Below are 22,831 nucleotides of genomic sequence, written 5' to 3' on the forward strand. Positions count from 1 at the left end.
ATGATGTGAAGCTATGAACAGTTTCCTTGAAAACGCCCTCGTCTACATTACGTATGCGATGACGTGCGGCCACATCACGAACTTCCTGAATGATTAAAGTAATTGCGCAATGTTCATGCGGAGCATGTGTTAGCCGAATTACACCAAATCTCTTTGTTCAACATCAAAAGTTATTCCGCATGAAATAATATCTTACAGGTAAATTTTTGTTTAAGTAGACAGTTTAGTGGAGTCTTATTTCTTGATGACTTTTCTGTGATTCTTGGTGTGATGAAATGAATCTGAGAGAAACACTGCCCGATCTAAAAGCCGTCGCGAGGACCGTTTTAGTTTCAGCGTAGGAATAACTTTTACAATTGGAACTGCTATAACCCAATCCATTTCCGTACGGCCTTTCCCGCTTGCACCTTATTGAAGAATGTCAGAAACTACAACGCAGAGGTAAGATTCTTTTCAGATATTCAAGTTTTTGCTCAATGTTAACTAATCATTAGGGCCATGTTGATGAGGAAAGCCTTTATCTCTCAGGATATTGTCTGAAAAGTGAAGTTGGTTTGTCAATTTTGTGATAAACTTCATTAAATAAGCGGCCATTCTGTTCACCACTGGACTGAAGTCTTTAAACATATGAACACGTGCGTTATGCATTGGCTAGGCTGAATTTCACTTGAGCCCAAACCTCAGGTAGCCGCAGTAAGAACTAGTATTTGTAGGCTGAGTTATGGTCCACACCTCATATCAAAACAGCAAAAATAGAATGGCGAGGCAAGGCCGGGTAAAATTCATGAACATGTACTAGCAAAGTCTCATTTTTCGTTCCCATTGTGTGATCATGTTCTAAATAAGTATTACATATACCTAAGCCTAGCCTAGGCCTAACTATAAATTAAATTAGGCGTAGCCTAGGCCTAAAGCATTAAACTTAGGCAAGTAGTAACATAGGGATTGGTAGGTTCAGTTTTGGGCACTAAGGTTTTTGAATTGGAAAGATTTACTCATTGCTAAATAGGTTCCTCAAATTTTAAATATCTAGCTTTTCCAATGTGTTACCAACATGCACATTTACCTTTTTTATGTTTGTCAATTTTTTTTATGAAACTGGGCAATTTCCAGAGCAGTATCTTCACGAAAAAGAAGTCATACCGGGACCTATTATGATGTAGTAGGCTATACCTAAAAAGATCAGAATGCATGTGGAATTCACTGGATCGTAAATGAGTTGAAAAGCTATCCTTTGTTTTAATGCAAAATATTACAAGTATGATGGTGTCGGCCTATGATAAATTTGTGATAGTAAGGGCATGACATTATTTTAAAAGATAGTTTTGCTGATGATCTCACTGATTTTGCTGAGTGGTTTAGTTCCATCCCTCAGCTATGTGATTTCTTCTATTACAGGACCAAATTGTGTCAGAAATATAAAGAATTTTACTTGTAAAGGAAGGTAGTCAAACTGCTTGATGCAAGGAATTGAACTTTCACAAACCTAGTGTGTGCAATGAAGTTTGCTATATATTTCCACTTTATGGGTGGAATGATCCAGGAAACTGTCTAAATATACAAATTGATGTTTCGCTGTGGCAATTTTGGCCGTTTCCGTTACGGCTTTGCAGAAAAATTTGTGTCCCTGCATTCCTCCATGAAAGCATGAACATTACAATTCTGGTATATGGAACACACAATACTTACTTATGACCCCTGACGAGACATTGGCTTGTGAGCAATGGAAGTTTACAGGGATAAGTCTATAATGTGTGCTCAACCTATTGTAAGTTACCAATAATAGTTTCCCTTTGCAATCTTATTTGCAAGTTTAATGCATAAGTTATGCATTTTCCCTTTCCCCATCATCTATCTGCAAGTCGGACCAACCCTGTCCTTTGCCAATACCTTTCCCATTACATGAGAATAAGTTGTAACATACACAATGTCTATTCGAAAGATCAAGCTGCAATGGCTGCTTTTTGACGATAGATGGAGTTAACACACAAATGTTGCACAAGACTCTAATTGCAGTCTGATGCAAGCAGTTAAAAAAAAAAACTATTTGCTCCTGGTTGAAGTCTTGTGTCCGAGATGCAGAATCCTGCGTCTGGACAATGTTTGTTAAATAAAGGTCTATTGAATGAAGGTTGAGGATAATTAGCAAATGGAGGAGTTTCTTGAACAATTTTAACTTGTTCTGTTCAGTGCAGTAGCAGAACATGCAGTGAATTTTAGACACTGAAAAAAAAAGACAATTTCTCCCACAGAAATAATGTTGTGAAAATAATCTGCATTTGTGTTGAACATATAATGATTAATTACATGTGAAAGGATTCCAGAAGACTGCTTGTTTCCTAGGAAGGATAACACCTATACTGGCTGGCAATATTTTCAGCATTGTGTCCCTTCTATCAAGGATGTTGTCTGTATTGCACTTTTATGTTTGGCTCCTTTTTTTGCCCAAGTTATACACACCCCCTTCCATAGTAATGTTTGAAGCTCAGTTGCAGTTACTCTTTGTAAATCATTACAAAGATCTTCCAGCAAATGGCGACTTATGTCACTGTAGGTCTACCACAACATATGAATAAAAGTTAACATAATATGAACTGAAATTTGTACCCATCTGAAGTAATGTGTACTGTACTCTGCTCTCAAACGGTACTCTAGAAGTCTAAGGTGAATGATGTTTCAAAAAGCAATAATTTTAGTGTTGTTGTCTAACAAACTTGAAAAGCTTAGTAAGTAAAATTTTATTGCTCCATAAAAAGAAATTACGATACTCGCACATAGCAAAAGTACAAATATATAAAAACCTATATTGTTATTTACACTTAAGAGTTGAAAAAGTAAGAACAGATTAAATGGATAGGAACAGTAAGCATACCCATTAAATAAGCCAAACAATTAGCGACTCAAGTTATTATTGTTAATTATTATTGCACGGAGGATGAAGGAATTAGGGTGTCAGCTAGTCTTAAGTTGTGGGAGTCTTACTCTGCCAATACCTCTCTTAATTAAGCTTGTCTTGAAGGTGTGTGATGGGAAGGGGAACTACAGTCACTCCACACTGTATCAAGCTTGGATTGTAGAAGGCACTGTTAGTGTCAACAGCAGACTGAGAACCCCCCACCTATGATTTCAGCTATCTTAATAATATTATTAATACGGTCTCTTTCTGACTTACTGACATTACCACCCCAGCAAATTAGACCATATCTCCAGACTCCACAAATAGTAGAATTAAGAAACATCTGTAAAATATCTGAAAGCACATTGAGTAATGACATTTTCCAATGGCAATATAGCATAGAATTCAAATTTTTGACTAGTGCTATTGATCATTGAAGACCACTAAAACACAGTACAACACAGATAGAGCATGTAGCTCAGCCGACAAATATTAAGTCCTACCGGGTGGTAGAAAAAGGCTGGATTTCACCGAAAAAAGACATACTGTCACAAGCAGAATAAATCCATATTGGTAAATACAATATGCAGAGGCAGTCTGCATAAGTACTTCAAAAGACAAAAATCTAGAGAGTAAGTGCGAGTTGTGTCGCCACTAGGGTAGCGCCACATATGTTTCCAACCAGTTTCCTCTGCTATTGTGGTGGGCCTTGCCAAAATTGAGAGATGGATGTACTGTAACTATTTGTATGCTTACAATGCTTTTCAGTAACTATGCAAGATCACAAGGTGTAATGTAGAGTGGTATCATCAAGGGGAAAGGAAAAAATCCAGGCATCAGAATGACTCAGATTAAAATTATGAAAGCTGGAATAATTGCTGTTTAAGTTCTGGGGACATTCAGAGTGCACACTTTACAGTAGCACTTCCCTACATAGCTTATATGCAAATGATATCTGTATACAAAATCTGCAATGAGTAAAAAATGACAAACACATAAAGCAAAAAAGAATCACATTAGATATGTCATATGTAGCATAGTCATGAACTTGGGTTAAAGTAATGCAAGATCAGTGAGAAGCTAAATTGCATGTAGCCTATCTAGATATTGTAGCACCAACATCTTTTATCTTTGAATTTCTTTTCACATGTTCAAATAGTTAACTATTTATGGAAAATATCAATATAGGAAAGCAAAGAAGGAAACTCACCTACATTAATAGCCAGACTGCTCGTCCACTGACACTCATCTTCGATAATTTTTTTTTTTAGTGAAGAAACTAACTCCTTTCTTGGAATTCAGTTGTTTTTGTGCACTTGAGTAATATGTGTGCACTTTTGCAAAAACAAATTGGGGAAATCAAGACTTGTTACAAGCAGTTTCCAATACTGAAACAAGTAACTCCGGAAACATTTAATGTGTGCAATGTGTAACCTTTCCACCAGTAGTAACATTTAACAACTTTCTGAATTTTCCTTCTTTAAATTGTAATAGTTGTACAAATTTTAAAACCAACAGAGGTACCCATGTGGTATTTACCACATGGCTCTGCCTGTGTGGCTTATGGGAGCGGAGCCTGTTGGCTATGATGTATATTCCTGTCACACTGTTGGAGATCAACTCTGTCCCCAGCTTGGCTGGTGAGGGCAGGACATGGCATATTCTAAACCCTTTCAGAGTTCTTATGGGACTTTTACTGAAAGGGAAGACCATGCCAGGTACATTGCAAACATAAATTATTAACATACACTGCAAATAAATGAACCAATGAAATGTTTTGTCATGAATTTTAAGGTGATTATTATGGTTTAGGAACAGAAGTTTAATATTTCCTGAAAACTATTAAAATTTGTATTTACAGCTACCAAGATACCGGGCCTAGTGAAGGACCCGATAATAACCCAAACGGGGGTTATCAAGAAAGAGGGGGTGAACCTGACACTGGTAGAAGACCCGACATTGATGAGAGGGGCCCCGATAAAGGGTACCAGGATCAAGGTCCAGAAAGGGGTGGCTTTCAAGACGGGGGACCAGACAGGGGATCAGACAGAGGATCAGACAGGGGACCAGATAGAGGACCAGATAGAGGACCAGACAGAGGCTATCAGGACAGAGGTGGATACTCTGATAGGGGCAATGACAGAGGTGGTTACCAGGACCGAGGTGGCTACAGGGATCGCGGGTATCAAGATCGGGGACCAAGAGGATTTAACGATCGCGGTGGATATGGCAACGATCAGGACTTCCGTGATGGTGGTGGGTTCCCAGAGAGAGAAGGAACGGGTGGATTGGAAAATAGGGTCGCTACTGGCGAAGGGTCAGAGACGTCAAAGGATGATGGAGTCGATAAAATCATTGAGGTGAGCTATTTTTTAATCTATTGCTCAAGAATGATTCTGAAGATGTAAAGAATAGCCTTCTACTTTTTGTGAGAGGATCTTGTTATTTTCCCTCAAATGATGCCTTGGTGCAATCTCTTCCCTACGTTGGTGATATAGTAATGATCTTTAAGGTTTGTATGTAAGGAAGCTTAGTAATAAAGTGGGGGATTTGAACTGAATGAATTGCATAATAAAGATAAGTTAGAGATCACTGCGAGGACAAACCTTAAGTGTATCAACTTTCATAGGATCATTCATGTTGGCCTTGGAATGATACATTAAAAAAAAAAGGAAATTTGGTCGTTCAAAAGAACAGAGGATGTCATCTCAGAAGATGGAAAGAAAGTTAATAGTATATCTCGATGGAATTAACTCATTTTGCACAATAAAGGGTTTGGTATCAACAGCATCTAGCAGTTCTGTTAATTAAATACTTCATACTAATGAACATATTTTGGAAAGCCTAGCAGTAGTCACCATTTTTCAGTCATTCTTACACAGTTTGCATGTACATTTTCATGGTTCGGTTTCTTGTGTTTTATTTAGTACTGTAAGGAACGGACTTGAACTGCATTTCAAAAACCGGTTTGAGTAACAAGACCAGTTCACCATGAAGCCTTGATCCAAATTATTTGATTGATTTTCTCTTCAGACAAACTATGATACGATCTACGATTCCTTTGATGCCATGAATATCAGAGAGGATTTACTTCGAGGTATCTATGCTTATGGCTTCGAGAAACCATCTGCAATTCAGCAACGTGCCATTGTACCATGCTGCAAAGGTAATAAAAAAGATTTAATACCTAAGTTGGTTTTAGGGAGGAAAGTATGTAGACCCTTTTTTCAGTACACTGTAATAGAACACACATAACATTGCATTGAAGCTGATCCAATTAACACATTGTTTTTGGTAGCAAACTTCAGGTCTGATTGTGCAAAACTATGAGATACCTTTGCTTTTTTTGCAGAACTTTGTTATTCCAGCTGTAATAGAGATGCCAAAAAATGTAACCACATGCATTGTCTTTACGACAACTACAGGAGACGTGTTTTGTTCATTTAATAGGATCTTACACATCTTCAACTCTAACAATTAACCCTTAGAAACATTTTTGGCCAGTATTTGTAGTCTATCCTGGTTAGAGCATCGTAAGGCCAAGAAGGCCTTGGCCTTGTACAACTTGAGAAGCTTTCCATGTGTGTATAGTCTTCCATGCTACCTATTTCAAGGGTTTACCGATCTCAAATCTAACGATACGTCTCTTTATTTCTGTTTTTTTCTTTAGGTAAAGATGTCATTGGACAAGCTCAGTCTGGCACGGGCAAGACTGCTACATTCTCCATTGCTGTACTGCAACAGCTCGACTTGAGTGTTAAAGAATGTCAGGCTCTTGTGTTAGCACCAACAAGAGAACTGGCTCAACAGGTAAAAATCCTTTAACTTATATACCATTCCATGAAACATTTTATAAGCCTATGATGGTAAAAATTAGAATTAAAGTGGGACACGATGGCAAGTTGAGTATTGAAAAAGTTTTTATTGAATGTGGTTGTCTGATTGGCGAAAGGAATATTGGCCAGCATAATGTGTTTTAGAGAGTTGTCGATTTATAATTTATTAAAAGAGAGGCAGTGCGCTAATTAGGAAGGTCTCGTTAGATGTTTTTTTGTTTACCCTTCTCTACTGACAGTTTTCACCATTTCACCAGTTTCCACCTTTTGTACATGTGTTCTTTGCAAAAACAATAAGACCTACATATTTTGGAACCATCTGGGTCCAAAATATTCCAGGTGCATTTTTGGGGCAGGCCGAAAATTGTTTTCCACCTCAAATGCATTTTGGGACACACCCTTTGTGCCCAAATCCTTCTAAAAAGCACCATGCTGCTCAGTTTGTCAGCAGCTTGGCCGTCAAATGAAGGAATATTAACATGCAATGCACATTGGGTGGGTAGTCCTTGCATACTCAGAGGATTGCTCAAAGTGACATGCTACAGTACCTTGGAAGAAAATAAGACAATTCCTAGTCTCATATGGGTATTTGCCACAATTCGGTAAATGCCAATTCTGTAAGGTGTAAATTATTGTATAAATAGTTATAATTGCATTCTCTTGTGTGGACTTAACTTTGAATGGACGCCTGAAGTCTTAATTTTGTATTCAAAATTTGTGTATCCTCATGACTAAGTAGATGTGGTGGATGTTGTTAGACTGGTTTGTATTGGGGTTGCTATGACAGTGTTTAGACGTCGGAACCACTAAATGTTTTCATTTTCTGGTTATCATTTCAATGGCAGCCTGGCCTTCTCTTCACAGTAATGTGAGCAGTGTCTTGTTGTCTGTTGATATTGGCCAGCATAATGTGTTTTAGAGAATTGTCGATTTATAATGTATTAAAAGAGAGGCAGTGCACTAAGTAGGAAGGTCTCGTCAGATGTTTTTTTTGTTTACGCTTCTCAGATCCAAAAAGTCATGATTGCGCTGGGTGACTACATGGAGGCCTCATGCCATGTTTGCATTGGTGGCACAGCAGTGAGGGAAGACATCAAGAAACTTAGTGAAGGACGACATGTGGTTGTTGGCACACCAGGGAGGGTGAAGGACATGATCAGTCGAGAGGCCCTCAGTAAGTGACTCTATTTGCCTTTCTGATTTTCCTTCTTTAAATTGTAATAGTTATACCAATTTTAATTGTTTACTCAAACCAACAGAGGTACCCATGTGGTATTTACCACATGGCTCTGCCTATGTGGCTTTTGGGAGCGGAGCCTGTTGGCTATGATGTATATTCCTGTCACACTGTTGGAGATCAACTCTGTCCCCAGCTTGGCTGGTGAGGGCAGGACATGGCATATTCTAAACCCTTTCAGAGTTCTTATGGGACTTTAACTGAAAGGGAAGACCATGCCAGGTACATTGCAAACAAATTGTTAACTTACACTGCATTCATTAGTGAACCAATTTTTCAGAAACACTTATATTGTATGAACTAGTAAGCATCGCCCTTTTTTTTTCCCAACACATGCTCTTGTCAGTTTTGTGGAATATAACTTGTAAAGCCAAAACTTACTTGGCTGGCTCTTGAACATTGTTATTCAGTGTTAGGTGGATGTATTAAACTGGTGTTTAAGAGACTTCAAACATGTAATTGTAGCTGGACATCTCCTTCTTCTCTATTCACAGGAACAGACAGGATCAAGCAGTTTGTACTGGATGAGGCAGATGAAATGTTGTCTCGGGGTTTCAAAGATCAGATTTATGATGTATTCAGGTTTCTCCCAACGACAACTCAGGTAAATTAACCTGCTAGAGTGCGAATCTAGGTCCGTAAAGCCCCAGTACAGTTTTCTTGTGAAACATCTGTAAACCTTAACTTTAGAATAGAGAAAGTTATTAAATACCAAAGGTAAAAACTAGGGATATTCCTTGATGTAATGAGAGCAAATAAAGGTTTTTAACCGTTATGTAGAACTTTGACTATTGACTTGTGTGCTTGTGTGGTACAAATTGTGAACCTGTTAAAACTTTCTCACCCTTTAACCTTACTGTACAATGTTCCTGTTACTTACACCACAGGTGATCCTGCTATCTGCGACAATGCCACCAGATGTACTGGAAGTGACTACCAGGTTCATGCGAGATCCTATTCGAATCTTAGTCAAGAAGGAAGAACTCACCCTGGAAGGTATCAAGCAGTTCTTCATCCAAGTAGAGAAAGAGGTTTGGACCTATTTTTGACATTTGAATAAATTGATGATCCCAAAGCAAAGAACAACCCAAAAGTCTTGATTTTACCTGATTAAAAAGTTGGATATGTTGTACTTGTTTTAATACACAAGATTCAACATTGTGAATGGAGTAATTGGTGTACAATCTCCCTACATTTGGTATTATTGGATTAACATAAGAATGTGTATTGTTTTCATTGTAGCTGTTCTTGGCAGCAAGTCGTTTGGTTGTTAGGGGGGGGGGGGGATTGACTTGAAGCAAGTGTATTGAAATGTGAGGGCAGTTTTGATCAGTGATCTTTCTCGTTAGGAATTAACTTCTCATCACTTGGTTTGTTTATGAGAATTAAACATGTGGGGTATGTGGTTATGAACCTCCAGAGCATTTTTGTTGTCATTTAGTATAAAAGGTAACAGTTTGAGCTTACAGATTTTTTATATATATTTAAATTTAAGTGGAGTCTTTTAAAGACTTGCTCATTTATCCGAGTAAAAAAGATGATCATTAATCTCCTGCTGTGTTTGACATTTGAGGCACTTTGAACTATAGTAATGCAACAGGAGCCAAACTGTCTATGTAGTCATAACATCTGAAATTGAGACAAAATAGTTGCAGTCATAGTTTTACACTTTTTCAATTTCAAAAAGCCTGTTCACTTCTTTTGGGAATTTTTAATTGAATTGCATATTTCTCTGCTCATTATATAGTGACATACATGTGCCTAATGTCAGCACAGAGTTGTAGTCTAGTACTTTAATTCAGATTCCAAGTACCAAAGCCTGAGTAGTGCTTGTTAGGGTCCAAATACCAGTGTTCAAGTAAAACGTTCGAAAAATTGAGTAACAGTAAAAACACAGTATGAAAAACAGTAACGGTTAATAAAAGTAACTGTAAGAAAATGAGTAACTTAACTTTTTCATTGTAATACTTTTCAAGTACTTTTCATTTATTAAAAATGCAAGAATCTTGTGCTCATTACTGTTCTCTGATGATCAATGTAAGCAAATATGTACCAGTTGAATATGATGAAAATCCTCGAATCTTGTCAATGTTTGCTAAATTCAAATTGTCTGAAATAAAAATACTGTCTTGACTAGGTACACTTGGACTATATTTGAGGTGGTTTTAAATCTCAAGGCGCAAAACCAATGCTTCATGTTTCTTCTAATTGATAAACATAATTTTGATACTATTCTGTTTCAGGAATGGAAATTAGAAACCTTGTGTGATTTGTATGAGACGTTGACAATCACACAGGCAGTAATCTTCTTGAACACTCGTCGAAAGGTGGATTGGTTGCACGCGAAAATGACAGAGAAAGATTTCACAGTGTCGTCAATGGTGAGTGACAAGTTAATAGCCGTTTCTTCATCACAAAGAGTTATTAGTTATATCAAGGGTGACAGAAGATGTGGAACTTACTGACAATTTTCACCATTTGACCAGTTTTCACCTTTTGTATATGTTCTTTGCAAAAACAATTAAACCTACATATTTTGGGACCATCTGGGTCGAAAATATTACAGTTGCATTTTGGGCTGGGCGGGCTCAAAATTTGTTTCCACCTTGAATGCATTTTGGGACACACCCTTCTAAAAAGCACCATGCTGCTCAGTATGTCAGCAGCTTGGCCGTCAAATGAAGGAATATTAACATGCACTGCACATTGGGTGGGTAGTCCTTGCATATTCAAAGGATTGCTCAAAGTGACATGCTACAGTACCTTGGAAGAAAATAAGACAATTCCTAGTCTCATATGGGTATTTGCCACTATTCGGTAAAAGCCAATTCTTTAAGGTGTAAATTGATAGATAGATAGAAACTTTATTGTCCATTTCAGAAAACAGAAAACGGAAATTATTTCACGTCGACAGTAAACATAAAACAGTAGTGAATACAAACACAACCATACAATAAACAAACTATAAGTGAACAACTACGAGAATAAAACTAAATAAGCAGAACCAGAACAGTAACAGAGGCAGCACAGAGAGCTGCAAGTGACAGATCACACACTGGCCAAATCGCTTTGCACGCGAGTTTAACAAGTTATAGTTGGTTAGACTGATTTGTATTGGGGTTGCTTTGACAGTGTTTAGACATCGGAACCACTAAATGTTTTTATTTTCTGGCTATCATTTAAATGGCAGCCTGGCCTTCTTCACAGCAATGTGAGCAGTGTCTTGTTTTCTGTTGAACTATGTACTTGTCAGGGCAAATTTTTAATGGTAGTGTTGTAGTGAGAGACTACCAAATCTCTGTTTGGATGGAAGCAAAATCATTTGTGGAGGTTTGCCAAGTGAGGACTAATTGTTTACATCAAATTACACTGTAAATAAAATGATAAATTGTTATCACCTTCAACATTGTTGTTCTATGCACCAACCTATACATCTCTCATACATTGTGCATATTGGTCATTGTCATTTTCCACATATTTTTTGGGCAACCAAAAGTGTTCTTCGGAAAATCAAAATGGTAGGCATAGTCTTCTGACGAACATTTTCTATAAATCCGTAACAAATTGCCCCAGCTTGTGATGTTGTCTTTAGGTAATGTTTTCAGAAGGCATATCACCTTGGTTGAAAGACCAATTATGATGGAAACACCTTCATATTACATGACAAATGACCACTTTCACTAAATTAAGTCTCAATTATAAAAATTTACAGGGTCATGCTGCACTTGTCAAGCTGAAGTATTACCAGTTTCAATCATGATGCATTTCTTGATCCTATTTTCGTAGCATGGTGACATGGAGCAAAAGGAACGTGATGTTATCATGAAGGAGTTCCGTACTGGTTCCAGTAGAGTGTTGATCACCACTGATCTGTTGGCTCGTGGTATTGATGTCCAGCAAGTGTCCCTGGTCATCAACTATGACCTGCCAACCAATAGGGAGAGCTACATCCACAGGTATGCTCCATTCACAGAAATTATACAATAATGTTAAATCTACTACTATTTGTACATAGGTTCTGTATTATGTGCTGACCGAATTGTAGTTTGCAAATGCTACTGTACCATAAACTTACCTTAATGGGTGTAAATTAATGTCAAATTGACGCCAATTTGTATTGCAATGGTACAATGTTAGTGTGGCTTGTTATTATACACACAAGTTCAAAATTGACATTTCATTTTCACCTTGGTTTTAAATCAGTATGATAAAATATAGGTTGATGAAAATGACTAGATATGATTCTACTAAATGCTGTTGGATAGATCAGACTTTCTTGTGGCTTGAAAACCTACCTACAACAGATGGGTTTTCGTTTGAAATAAGTGAAAGAAAGTGTATTATTGCATAATCAATAACAGTGTTTGTCATTAAGTCTTATTATTGAAATCTCCTTCTAAAAAGCACCATGCTGCTCAGTATGTCAGCAGCTTGGCCGTCAAATGAAGGAATATTAACATGCACTGCACATTGGGTGGGTAGTCCTTGCATATTCAAAGGATTGCTCAAAGTGACATGCTACAGTACCTTGGAAGAAAATAAGACAATTCCTAGTCTCATATGGGTATTTGCCACTATTCGTTATATGCCTATTCTGTAAGGTGTAAATTATTGTATAAATAGTTATAATTGCATTCTCTTGTGTGGACTACACTTTGAATGGACTCCTGAATTATAAATTTTTTGTATTCTAAATTTGTGTATCCTCTTACCTAAGTAGATGTGGTAGATGTGGTTAGACTGGTTTGTATTGGAGTTGCTGTGACAATGCTGAAACATGTCCTACTTACAACATACCCAAACAGATAGCTGGCTTAACTTCATTTGGCAAATGGTTAACCTAACACTGCATTTATGCACTACTCTGGATGCTGCATGTATTGCTTAGGAATGTTAGAGTATAAGATGGTTGACCAACCTAAGCCAATCTGACTTTAAAGTGTGCTGGTGTCCTGATGATCATTCTCCTTTTATCTACAGGATTGGAAGAGGAGGACGGTTTGGCCGTAAAGGAGTAGCGATTAACTTTATCACGGAGGATGATACACGCACCCTGAAGGATATTGAGACATTTTACAACACTACTATTGATGAAATGCCAATGAATGTGGCTGATCTTATTTAGACTGTTGGACTGTTCGTCTTGTTGCCAAGTGCAAAATTTGAAACTGCTATTTACCACACACTGCGAGAAATAATCTCTCAATCTACTTGAGAAGTGTTTGATATGTGCCGTTATAGTTGTCATTGAAAAAAGAAGAGGACGTACCAACTTTAATCTTAAAATATTCTAGCAGAATTATATTGAGCAGAGACACAAGAGAAAGTTATTTGGTGGGGCCTTTGGGTCCATTTTTTTTTTTTTTTGGCGAGGGCCTATTTTATGGCCCTCGCTATCTTTTCCATTTTCGTGTAAGTGTTAGTCTTCATAGTATGAGTGTGCATTTTGCAATAAAAGTATTTCTTGAATATCATTGTCGTATGTAGGGTTTGCAGAGAAAAGCTCTCAAATAGCCTTATAAAGCTAGTGTTCTTGTTTCAGGGGCGGGAGGTTATTGTACAGAATGAAGGGGATAATACCAGTCGAGTGTTATAGTGGATGGCTTCTGTCATCACTAAGAAATTTGAAACAAAATATGTGGTGCTGCTGTAGAAGCAATGTCTTACAAAGAGTTAATAACTTAAACAAAATTTGCTTTAATAGCAAAATATTTCCTTTTCGGCACAAAAAGTGTCCATCTATTGTCATAGTTTGTCTTGTGTTTATTATTTTGTTACATTTCAATTTTGCAAGCTTTCACTTCGATAATAGTTTTATGGATATGAAAACAACATAAGGTTAGTGTAAGAATAGCTTAGTTACACTGAAAGTGATAGGATCTGTTTGTTAAGCAAGTGAAGTTGCATTATTTGACGGGGTAACTAATTGGATGTTTGACGGGGTAACTAATTGGAAATGAAAATGGAGGGCCGAGGGAGGGGGTGATTGCTTGCAGTATTTATTTTTAATATATATCCCATTAATTGCTTCAATATGAAAATAATAAATATTAAGGTAAATTATATTTTACTTTATCTTTATTGAATATCTCCTGATAATTGACAACACTTGAAACCATGGATCTTTGTTGCATAGTTTCAAATTGATGACTCGAGATCCAGGCATGTGCTGGCTTACTATCATGCCATGCTGGGGTTATAAGAGTATCCATAACTGTTATTTTGACTTGTGAGGAAATGTTTTCTATTCAGGGATCATTGTTGATATAGGATTCAAATCCATGAGAAAGTCTGGACACAAAATAGTACACAGAAGAGACTTATAACAGCTTTCTTAGTAAATATTGACTAGGCTAACTACAGTACTGCATAAATCCATCCACTGGAATCTTTGTTCATGTAGATGCTTACAGTGCAAGGTAGTGTCACAAAGTTGTAAAATATGACGCTATGTTTGTATGTATTTTAGATCCTCCTGCAAGCAGGAACTCTAGAAGAAGCCATCATTGGCTTACGAAAGCCGCAAGCTGACGAAGTCAGTCTCTTAGATTCATATTTAACTTCCATGATTATGAATTGTCCACAACTCTGAAACTGGACGACGTACATTAATCTTGGAGTGAATCGAACTCTGGACCTTATGATTGGAAGGCACCGGCGTTAACCACTGAGCTAACACTCGTTATGATTCCCTATGACTGATGACGTTGCAGTTCCTGTGGGTGGTTCACTCTGTTTGCAAGCCTTGATATTTTCATAATCAATGATTTTGAAATCAGCACAAGTTTGGAATTTACGATGAAACCAACTTACAAAATTAGCTAACTAATAAGACAACATAAAAAAGTTGTCCCATCCAATTCTCATCGTCAGAGAACCTATGCAAACGGTGAGCACAAGTTAAAGTAATCCAACTCTTACACAGAGGGACCTTGGGTGCCAATCCATTATCTTGTTATTAATTTCATTACTGTTTGCTCTTTAAGTTAATTGTATTAACTCTTGAACTTAAATAAACTAAATATGTGAACTTGTAAGACTATTAATTTAACAACTGATAAGCAATGGTATTGGTACAACATGCCAGCAATTACAATTGTTAAATCCATCATAAAACCACCTTTCTCAGCCTTCATATCTGCTTTCATTGTTATTTGCGCATTGTGTTGAAACATTTGTGTTCTTGGTCATAGAAAGAAAAAACATGATAGCTGTGTAGCACATGCTGTTGTAATACAGCACTATGACAGTGGAAGCAGTACAGTATTTGACGTTGAATGTTGTTAAAATTATAAACCGTCGATTGGCAGTATTTTACCGTGGGAAGTGGTTTATGGGATTACTCTGCTTTCAGAATGGTATTTGCACATGACAGCTATTACCTTCAAAACTGAATATATTGCTAATAAACCAACTGCTAAACTAACATTTATTTGATATCAACATGAGAGTGACTAAGTTGCTAGATAGATGCCAAAACAAAACAGATTGGATGTGAAATCAACAGTTCACAGACAAATAGTTGTGGGATTTGAAAACTTAACTGCTAACAAATGACACTAATATCTCTCCTGTAAAATCACTGCCATACAACACAGAAGGGTCGAAAAAGCAGTGTTGTCAAAAAGTGCTCAACTCAATTTGTCAAATCATTCATAACATCAAGACTACAAGAGGGTTGCCAAATCACAGAACTGCTACATCTAAGAACTGAGGGTGCTGTTAGTCTCTTACAGGCCTTGTGGACTGGTCTGTAGTAGTTGATTCCTTTCCCGGGCAAAAGAAACTGATGCCTATGTCTGTGATGCTTGTAAACACAGAAACTCATGGTGGATTATCTTCATACTTGTTATGTGGATCTTGTCATATTGAGTACAAGAAGCCTGTTGTTTTCTGCGAAGTCCATTGGTCATTTGGGGTCAAATGAGGTTCAAAGTCTGAAAACTTTTGTCAAACTTCATGGTATGCAGATTCATCTTGTTGAGTATAGGAACTGTACTGATATTGGTGGCGGTCAAAGGTCATTTGTGGTCAACATTTAAGTGGAAGTCTGAAAATCTTTAGACGATAACACAAGAAGTACCTGTTTCATGAATGTCACACTTAGTATATAGATCCAGCTTGGTGAAAGCAAGAATTTTATTGAAAGTAGTAGACATCAACGGTCACATGAGGTCAACAGGCTTCGAAGTCTGAAGACATGTTAAACAGAATCAAAGCTGTAATTAATAAGTGAATTCTCCAGTGCTAAGATATTTTTTGGTGAACATAATTTGGTCAAATTCAGTTCAGTTGAGAAAGGGCTCTATAGGTCTTCATCGAAACATACCTGGCATCCAGTTTAATGTTCTTACTCTTGTTTTCACCGCACACATAAACCTTCCCATCAGGTTTCTCCCTCTGAGCTTCAAGGGGTCAAATGTGCATGGAGTGGCTCAAGGGGTCAACAGGTTATCTCAAATGGTGGAAGACAACCCATTTTCTCAAAAATATTTCAGTGTATAACTCAACTATTAAAGGAATTTGCTAGCTCAATCTTGGTAACAAGTTGTCTACAATTCACATAGGAAGACTGTTCTTTCTGGTATTGAAATATTTTGGTTTAAAATTCTCTACTGTAAAATCCTTGAGTTAATGACATGGTTGATGCACACAAGAGATTTATGCAATCTTTTCTGGACCAACTTAACTTGCTCAACAGTACTTAGTCAGATTTTTATTTTGAATTTTGAGCAAATTGTATGACAAGGAATCACAAAGCTAACTGGCTTTGTTTCTTATTAGGGGGGGGGGGGGGGAGTGCAAAAGTTGGTTGATGTCCCTGCCAAGCCCCCCTTCTGTTTGAAACTTTGGAAGAAATTCCTGCCCCTCATACTTCTCTTGTGGCTACACAACCCAGGTTTTTGATGCAATTGATAATGCAATTGAATGCAATGCAATTGAAAAACACCACAGAGGAATACTTTCATGATACTGGGTAAGGGCTTACTTTCAGACTGCTTGAAGATCAGGGAATTCTTAACTTAATTGACTCTATCACAGTTATGGACATGTAAGGGTCAGGCAGTGTCATCCATAAAGGCCCGGTCACACTATACCGATTTTTTATCGGAATACTATCCGATTTTCCCAGAGGAATCGAAACGGCCAGTTTTTCGTTCGGGTCTTCTAGCCACATTGATAAAGGACCTGATTTGCTATATGTTGAGCCATTCCGATGTGGAATAGCCCTCTCTTAACTTTTGATATTGACTCCGTTTCCTTTTATCGGATAGCTATCCGATTTCTCTTCCGATTTTTATCTTTTTTCTATGTGACGTCACTTCATAATGTAGTCCGTTCCAGAACCCCTCAGATTTGGAGTAGGTATTCGAATACTCCACTGCATTCATTACATTCACTACCACAAACCTTACTCTTCGTCCTAAAATCGGAAAAATCGGACCGTATTCCGATAAAATATCGCTGTAGTGTGACCGGGCCTTAACACCATCTGTTCTTTGAGTTTGATAACATCCAGTTTGCTTTGTCCATAACATTACAATCTTGCATTATGAATGAAGGGTGTTTTGTATGCAAGAAAATTTGCAAATTCCTGCTTGCCACTTGTCACAAAATTTTTCTCCTCAGAGCATACCAGATATTAACCATGGGGCAGAGGGAAGGGGCTTACTTAGGGTGAGACTCAGACTGCTACATCAAGGTATCACTTGGGAGGAAACAACATTATTGTGATATTTGCAAGCAGATGTTACAATGGCTTGGACATGGTTTTAATGGTGGGGGGTCTCAATTTTTTAAAGGTTGAATGGGGGATTGGAATGGAGTATACATATAGCACTGTTTAATTCTCCGCTACTAAATGCTAAAAAGCTAACCCCACTGATATGTACAGTAAGCTGATTCCTTATACATCCTCTTTGAAAGAATTCACATAAAATTTAAAAAAATCACTGTTTTTTTCTGTGTTCCTTATATTTTTTGGTTTGACAAATAGAACAAAAAATGAAAATTAAAGAAACAAATATAGTAACCTTACCTCCCCAACTTCATGAATATCCATACATACTGATATCATGTTCAGTAACCATGGGAACCTATAACTACATAGCGGCAACAGTTCTCGAAGGACTTGACAAAATTGTTGCATTTATGTAACACCTAGAAGAATAAAGTAACATTTTTGCATTTGTGAGTTTTTCTAAGTGAGTGCACACAAAAAGTACATACTAGTTAAATTGAGGACGCATGTTCTAGTAAACATTTACTCAAACGACCCCTATGATTTACTAATTTCTTGAACACTTTTCAAGAAATCCTACTTTGGCTTTAGCATAGAACATTCCAAAAATGAAATAAAAATGAAATATGCAAGAAAAAAGCCATTTCAAAGAATCCTTGCTTATTAAAAGTTGTTGAAAACATATCACTCATTTGTCTCAGTTTGACAAATTTTATTGAACAATCTTTGGAATTTCACATCTGTCAAAAGCAACTCAACACCCCTTGCCCCCTTCCCCCCCCCCCCATCTCCCTTGCTCTCACCCTGCCTGTTGTTTGGCTTCCTTTCCATACACCAACACATTCTCCAAACCCACTTCTCTCTTTGACCCACTACATCCCACTACCACTCCCCACATGAACAAGAACTAATTAGATTAAGAAACAGATAAAAGCTGTGCTGAATTTGCCAACTAATAATTAAAAGGTCAATAAATTGATTTATTCAACATATTTGTCTTGTTTTTAGTAACAAACACTGGAAGAAAGGTCCATCTCTGAAAGTGAAAACCAACTGATGTTTTTTTTCAGCAGTGACAATGATGTCAAATCTGATTACTATCTTATTGGATTTTTCGATGACCGAATCTATTGCATTCATATTTCAATATTATATGGTATTTTTTCAACAGCCAAACTTTGGTTAGGTGGAGGTCACATGGTCAATTTTTAACAGAACAGTTTACTCATTTTTCCAGATGTTTTGAAAATTTTGTTTATCTTTTCAAGCCAGAAAATCCATTTCCCCCTCATTTCTTTTGTCACAGATTTCTTCTAGAGGTAACTCTGTAGTTACATATACCAAATCCTCTGCAAAATCTTCCTTCACTGTGATAAAGCAGCCCATATTTAAGGAGACACAAGCCAATACATCAACTTTAGCTTATATCACACAGATCTTTATGATAAACAACTCACTCAAACAGTTAAGAAAATCTTGTTCCCTTTGGAAGATATCCTAGTCTGTAAGCTATAATTTTGTAACTATGTGATGTCATACTGCTACTATAGTATCTGGACCCTTTGATTGTCTCTTTCTTTTCATATTTTCAAGTTCATATTAAGACTTTTTTTTTAATTATTAGATTTAGGTTTTGCAAAACCAATCTCCATCACCAAAAAAATTAACCCTGTAATAAATAACAAAACACATAACAAAGGAAGCACACCATACTTATGATATCATATTTATACTTGATCAAGTCTTCAGTCTCATTTGTGAAGGAAAGTTTAAACCTGTGGTATCTCCCAAATGGAATATGATTTTTCGTAACTGTTTTGGAAAGGTTGTTCATGACGATTATCTTTACCACATAGAGCAATGATGATGGTTGGGTTTGTATCTCCTTTAACTTTTGAAAAACACTAAAGTTGTCAAAAAGTAAAAATGCTATGATCACCCCAAACTCCTAACAGATCCAGTTATCTTGTTCTGTGATCAATAAATGACTCATCTCTTGAAAGGGAGGAATTCCTTCTCATATGTTGGCTGTCAACTTCAAGGTAGACAATCTCTATACACAACCATGGTATTTGTAAACTTGTGTTACCCTCAGTCTGTGCATGGTGTTAAAGGAAAATATAACACACACATACAATATGCATTGATAACACACATGTACAATATGTATCAATGTGTCAAGCACCCAATGATTAAAAATGCATCCCTCCCCTCCCCTCCCCTCCCACCTCACCATCCCACCCCTAAACCTCCTCCTTACCCCTCTTCCCCTTTCTGAATTCTATAAGTTTACAAAACAAACTCTACAAAATGCTTTAGAGAAATAAATAGACATATAGGCCCCCAAGTCTGCACAGTTATGGCAGGTCAAAGCTACAGCAAATTTTGACAAACTTCATATTTTTTATTTTAAAATAGAGAATCTAAGAGACAGAGGACCTACCTCTTCTAAAATCAAATTTTAATTAAAAAAATGATTTAGTTAACCTCCTCCCACCAATCTGCTGCCCACTTCAGCAATCTCTTTGTTACATTACAAATTTACGTATCATCCTTCGGGTGGAACCGAAGGACTCTTTATAACCCTGCTGCAGAGTTTCTCATCACTAAACCATTTAGAAGCACAGATAGAAAGCAAAAAAAAAAAAAAAAAAAAAAAGTACAAAGAATTGTAGAAAGGATCTAATTGCTGCAAGTAAACATAACAAAAGTAAGGTCATTTTAAATTCAACTTTCTCATTAAACAAAGACACATTGTCCATATTGTTCTCTGACAACCTTGGCACTCTTACAAGCAAAACATCAAGCAAATGGCTAGCATCCATCAACCTCACTTTTATAACAATTTTCGTGAACACCAACATTTTACAAACTTTCTGAAGCTGGGTTCCATCGGAGACCATATTCACACATGAATGTTTAACTGACCATGGGTAGACCAAGATCTTAGCTAAGGTGCCTTGGTAGAACAAATATCAACAGTCTGAGCCTTGGTAAAAAATGTTTCCAGCAAAGATCTGGATGCAACTCTTTGAACCTAGATTTAAAACGGTTTCTAATTACATCAAATGTTTGCAAACTCTCTGAATATGGATTGATAAAGGTTCAATGTGCATCACATCTCGTAAACCTAATCTAGGTTGCCAGAGGTTCAAATGAAGACTAACTGTATAAAACCTGTTTAACCTTCAGTTGTTACGAAAAAAATCCTTGCAAGAATTGTGTCTAGGTTGACAAAGGTTCAATGGGTGCCACAATTGTAAACCTGATTGGACTTTAGGTTCAGATGGTTGAAGTTGAAGACCAAAGCATATCAAACCTGTTTAACCTTCAGCTGTGATGGTTCACCGACAATTGTAAAACATTCCTTGCAAGGATTGTATCTAGGTTGACTAAGGTTCAATGAGTATCACAATTTTAAGCCTTATTTGACAATAGGTTGAGAAAGGTTCAAATGGAGACCAAGTGTATACAACCCTATTGAACCTTTAAGTGTAATGAGGTGTCAAACTACCCTCACAAAAGGACACAAATTGTTGCTCTTTAGGATATCAAAACAAGGCAAGAAAAAGAAATTTAAAGAAGAAGATCCAATTGTTTCTGCAGCCAAACCTCTGCATCATAATAATCGGCAGCCAGAACACATTCATTTAATTACAAAAAAGATGATGTCAATATATAATACCGCTTTTTCTTTTCTAGCTAAAATATGTACGTGCTTGATATCTGAAAGCGTCTATTTTATCCACTTGATAAATACATCTTTGTCCATCCAGAACTTCATCATTTTGCATTTTTGACGGTACAACAAATTAGTTTCAGTGACCGGAGAGTCTTATCTCTGTCTCTCTCTTCATCTCTCCGTCTCCGATTCTGTACTCTACTCCATGAGAAAACTTTTCTCTCAAAACATGAGGGAACAAACGTTGTTCGTCTTTTCTTGGTAACACATGTCAAACAATCACAGACATTGCACAAATGAGGACACCGTAATGCTAAAAATATTTTCGAAGCTATTAAAAATTCAGGAAAATATTGCTTGTGAACCATCTTCCAAATTTTATTTTCCTAAATGGCGTTTAGCTGAACCCATCTCATTTTCCAACTCTTCTCGCTAGTTCATACGACATGCATCCACCTATATTCAATCTTCATCCCCCCCACCCACCCTCTCTCTTGAAGTGAAAATCTTGCTTACTGCATAAAACTTTCACAACTTTCTGTCATCTTACAAGCAAGGGGAGTTTATCCAAGAGCAATTTAACATCGCTTCTTTAAAAGTCTGTTCACAGATTTTTCACAAATTTTTCAAAGTTACCACTGCAAAAATGCAAACAGCTTTGTCATGTTCGCTTCGAAAAGAAGAAAAACCGCTCAGCGGAGGTTCATTTCTTTGTGATTTCAAACGATGTCACACGAATAACTTTTGGCAGCACCGACAATATCTCCTTGCAAACTGAGTTAACCAAAAAGGCCTTTGGGATGTCGGCCCTAGGCTTTGAAGCTCTGAAATGGTCCATGGAGGGACTTACCAGTCACAGCCAATAGGAATCAAGGTTTCCTTTACTTTACTGACCTTTTAGCAAAGTTTCAAATGCCACTCACTACATACTCTTAGTCCACACCTGCTCTGCCTTCAATCTAGTCATAGTCATTATTCCGCTGCATCTAAAAGCCTTACGCATTCTCCTACTGTGTGTGGTACAGTCTCCCTACTGTGGTCCCACAATATTCCACATTCTTCCAAGAGATGCATCCCTTGCAGTACTGCTGTGCTTCCAAGAATGAAACTTGTTATTTGTCATTCCTTCCCTGATTTTAGTCGTCTGGGGGTCTTTCACTATGACAGATGGAATGATTGCTGGCCCTCCATAGCTGCTAGTCTCAGTTTAGTTTCCATTATCTCTCTTGTACTATAATCTGGAAGTTTCAGATAGTTCACACAGGTCATGACGGATGGCAGGAAATTGTCTGGGGATTCGTTCGCTTCGCACGACTTTCTGACGATGGTCAACGGTGGACTGAGGGATCGGAAGCCTGTCATTTGGAGATTAAGAAAGATTAAGAAAGATTAAGAACAAAGGAAAAGATCAACGAGAGACTAAGAAGGAGAATCTTCA

The 22,831-nt window shown here is 37.2% G+C and overlaps 2 protein-coding genes and 2 non-coding genes across 7 annotated transcripts in view; 3 read left to right on the forward strand and 1 right to left on the reverse strand.

The window, feature by feature from the left end:
• Nucleotides 1-265: 265 nt before the first annotated feature.
• LOC139975229 (uncharacterized) lies at nucleotides 266-20,500 on the forward strand. The gene is made up of 10 exons (XM_071982973.1): nucleotides 266-441; nucleotides 4,758-5,256; nucleotides 5,930-6,062; nucleotides 6,567-6,706; nucleotides 7,741-7,906; nucleotides 8,464-8,573; nucleotides 8,857-9,000; nucleotides 10,213-10,350; nucleotides 11,756-11,925; nucleotides 12,950-20,500. Exons 1-10 carry the CDS (start codon nucleotides 419-421, stop codon nucleotides 13,092-13,094), a joined length of 1,668 nt encoding a protein of 555 aa, XP_071839074.1. The 5' UTR covers nucleotides 266-418; the 3' UTR covers nucleotides 13,095-20,500.
• On the forward strand, nucleotides 4,408-4,622 carry LOC139975488 (small nucleolar RNA SNORA73 family). The gene has a single exon (XR_011795744.1). It is a non-coding gene; the product is annotated as a small nucleolar RNA SNORA73 family (small nucleolar RNA).
• Nucleotides 7,985-8,199, forward strand: LOC139975489 (small nucleolar RNA SNORA73 family). Its single transcript, XR_011795745.1, has one exon. It is a non-coding gene; the product is annotated as a small nucleolar RNA SNORA73 family (small nucleolar RNA).
• Nucleotides 17,920-22,831, reverse strand: part of LOC139975228 (E3 ubiquitin-protein ligase TRIP12-like) — a 72,717-nt gene continuing 67,805 nt past the window's right edge. For all 4 annotated transcript variants that reach the window (XM_071982971.1, XM_071982969.1, XM_071982970.1 and 1 more), the window contains one exon: nucleotides 17,920-22,748. In XM_071982971.1, coding sequence (XP_071839072.1) covers nucleotides 22,552-22,748 — 197 coding nt within the window. In that variant the 3' untranslated portion in view covers nucleotides 17,920-22,551. The remainder of the gene's footprint in view (nucleotides 22,749-22,831) is intronic.

Source organism: Apostichopus japonicus, chromosome 10 (genome assembly GCF_037975245.1).
Source record: "Apostichopus japonicus isolate 1M-3 chromosome 10, ASM3797524v1, whole genome shotgun sequence".
Taxonomy (NCBI): domain Eukaryota; kingdom Metazoa; phylum Echinodermata; class Holothuroidea; order Aspidochirotida; family Stichopodidae; genus Apostichopus; species Apostichopus japonicus.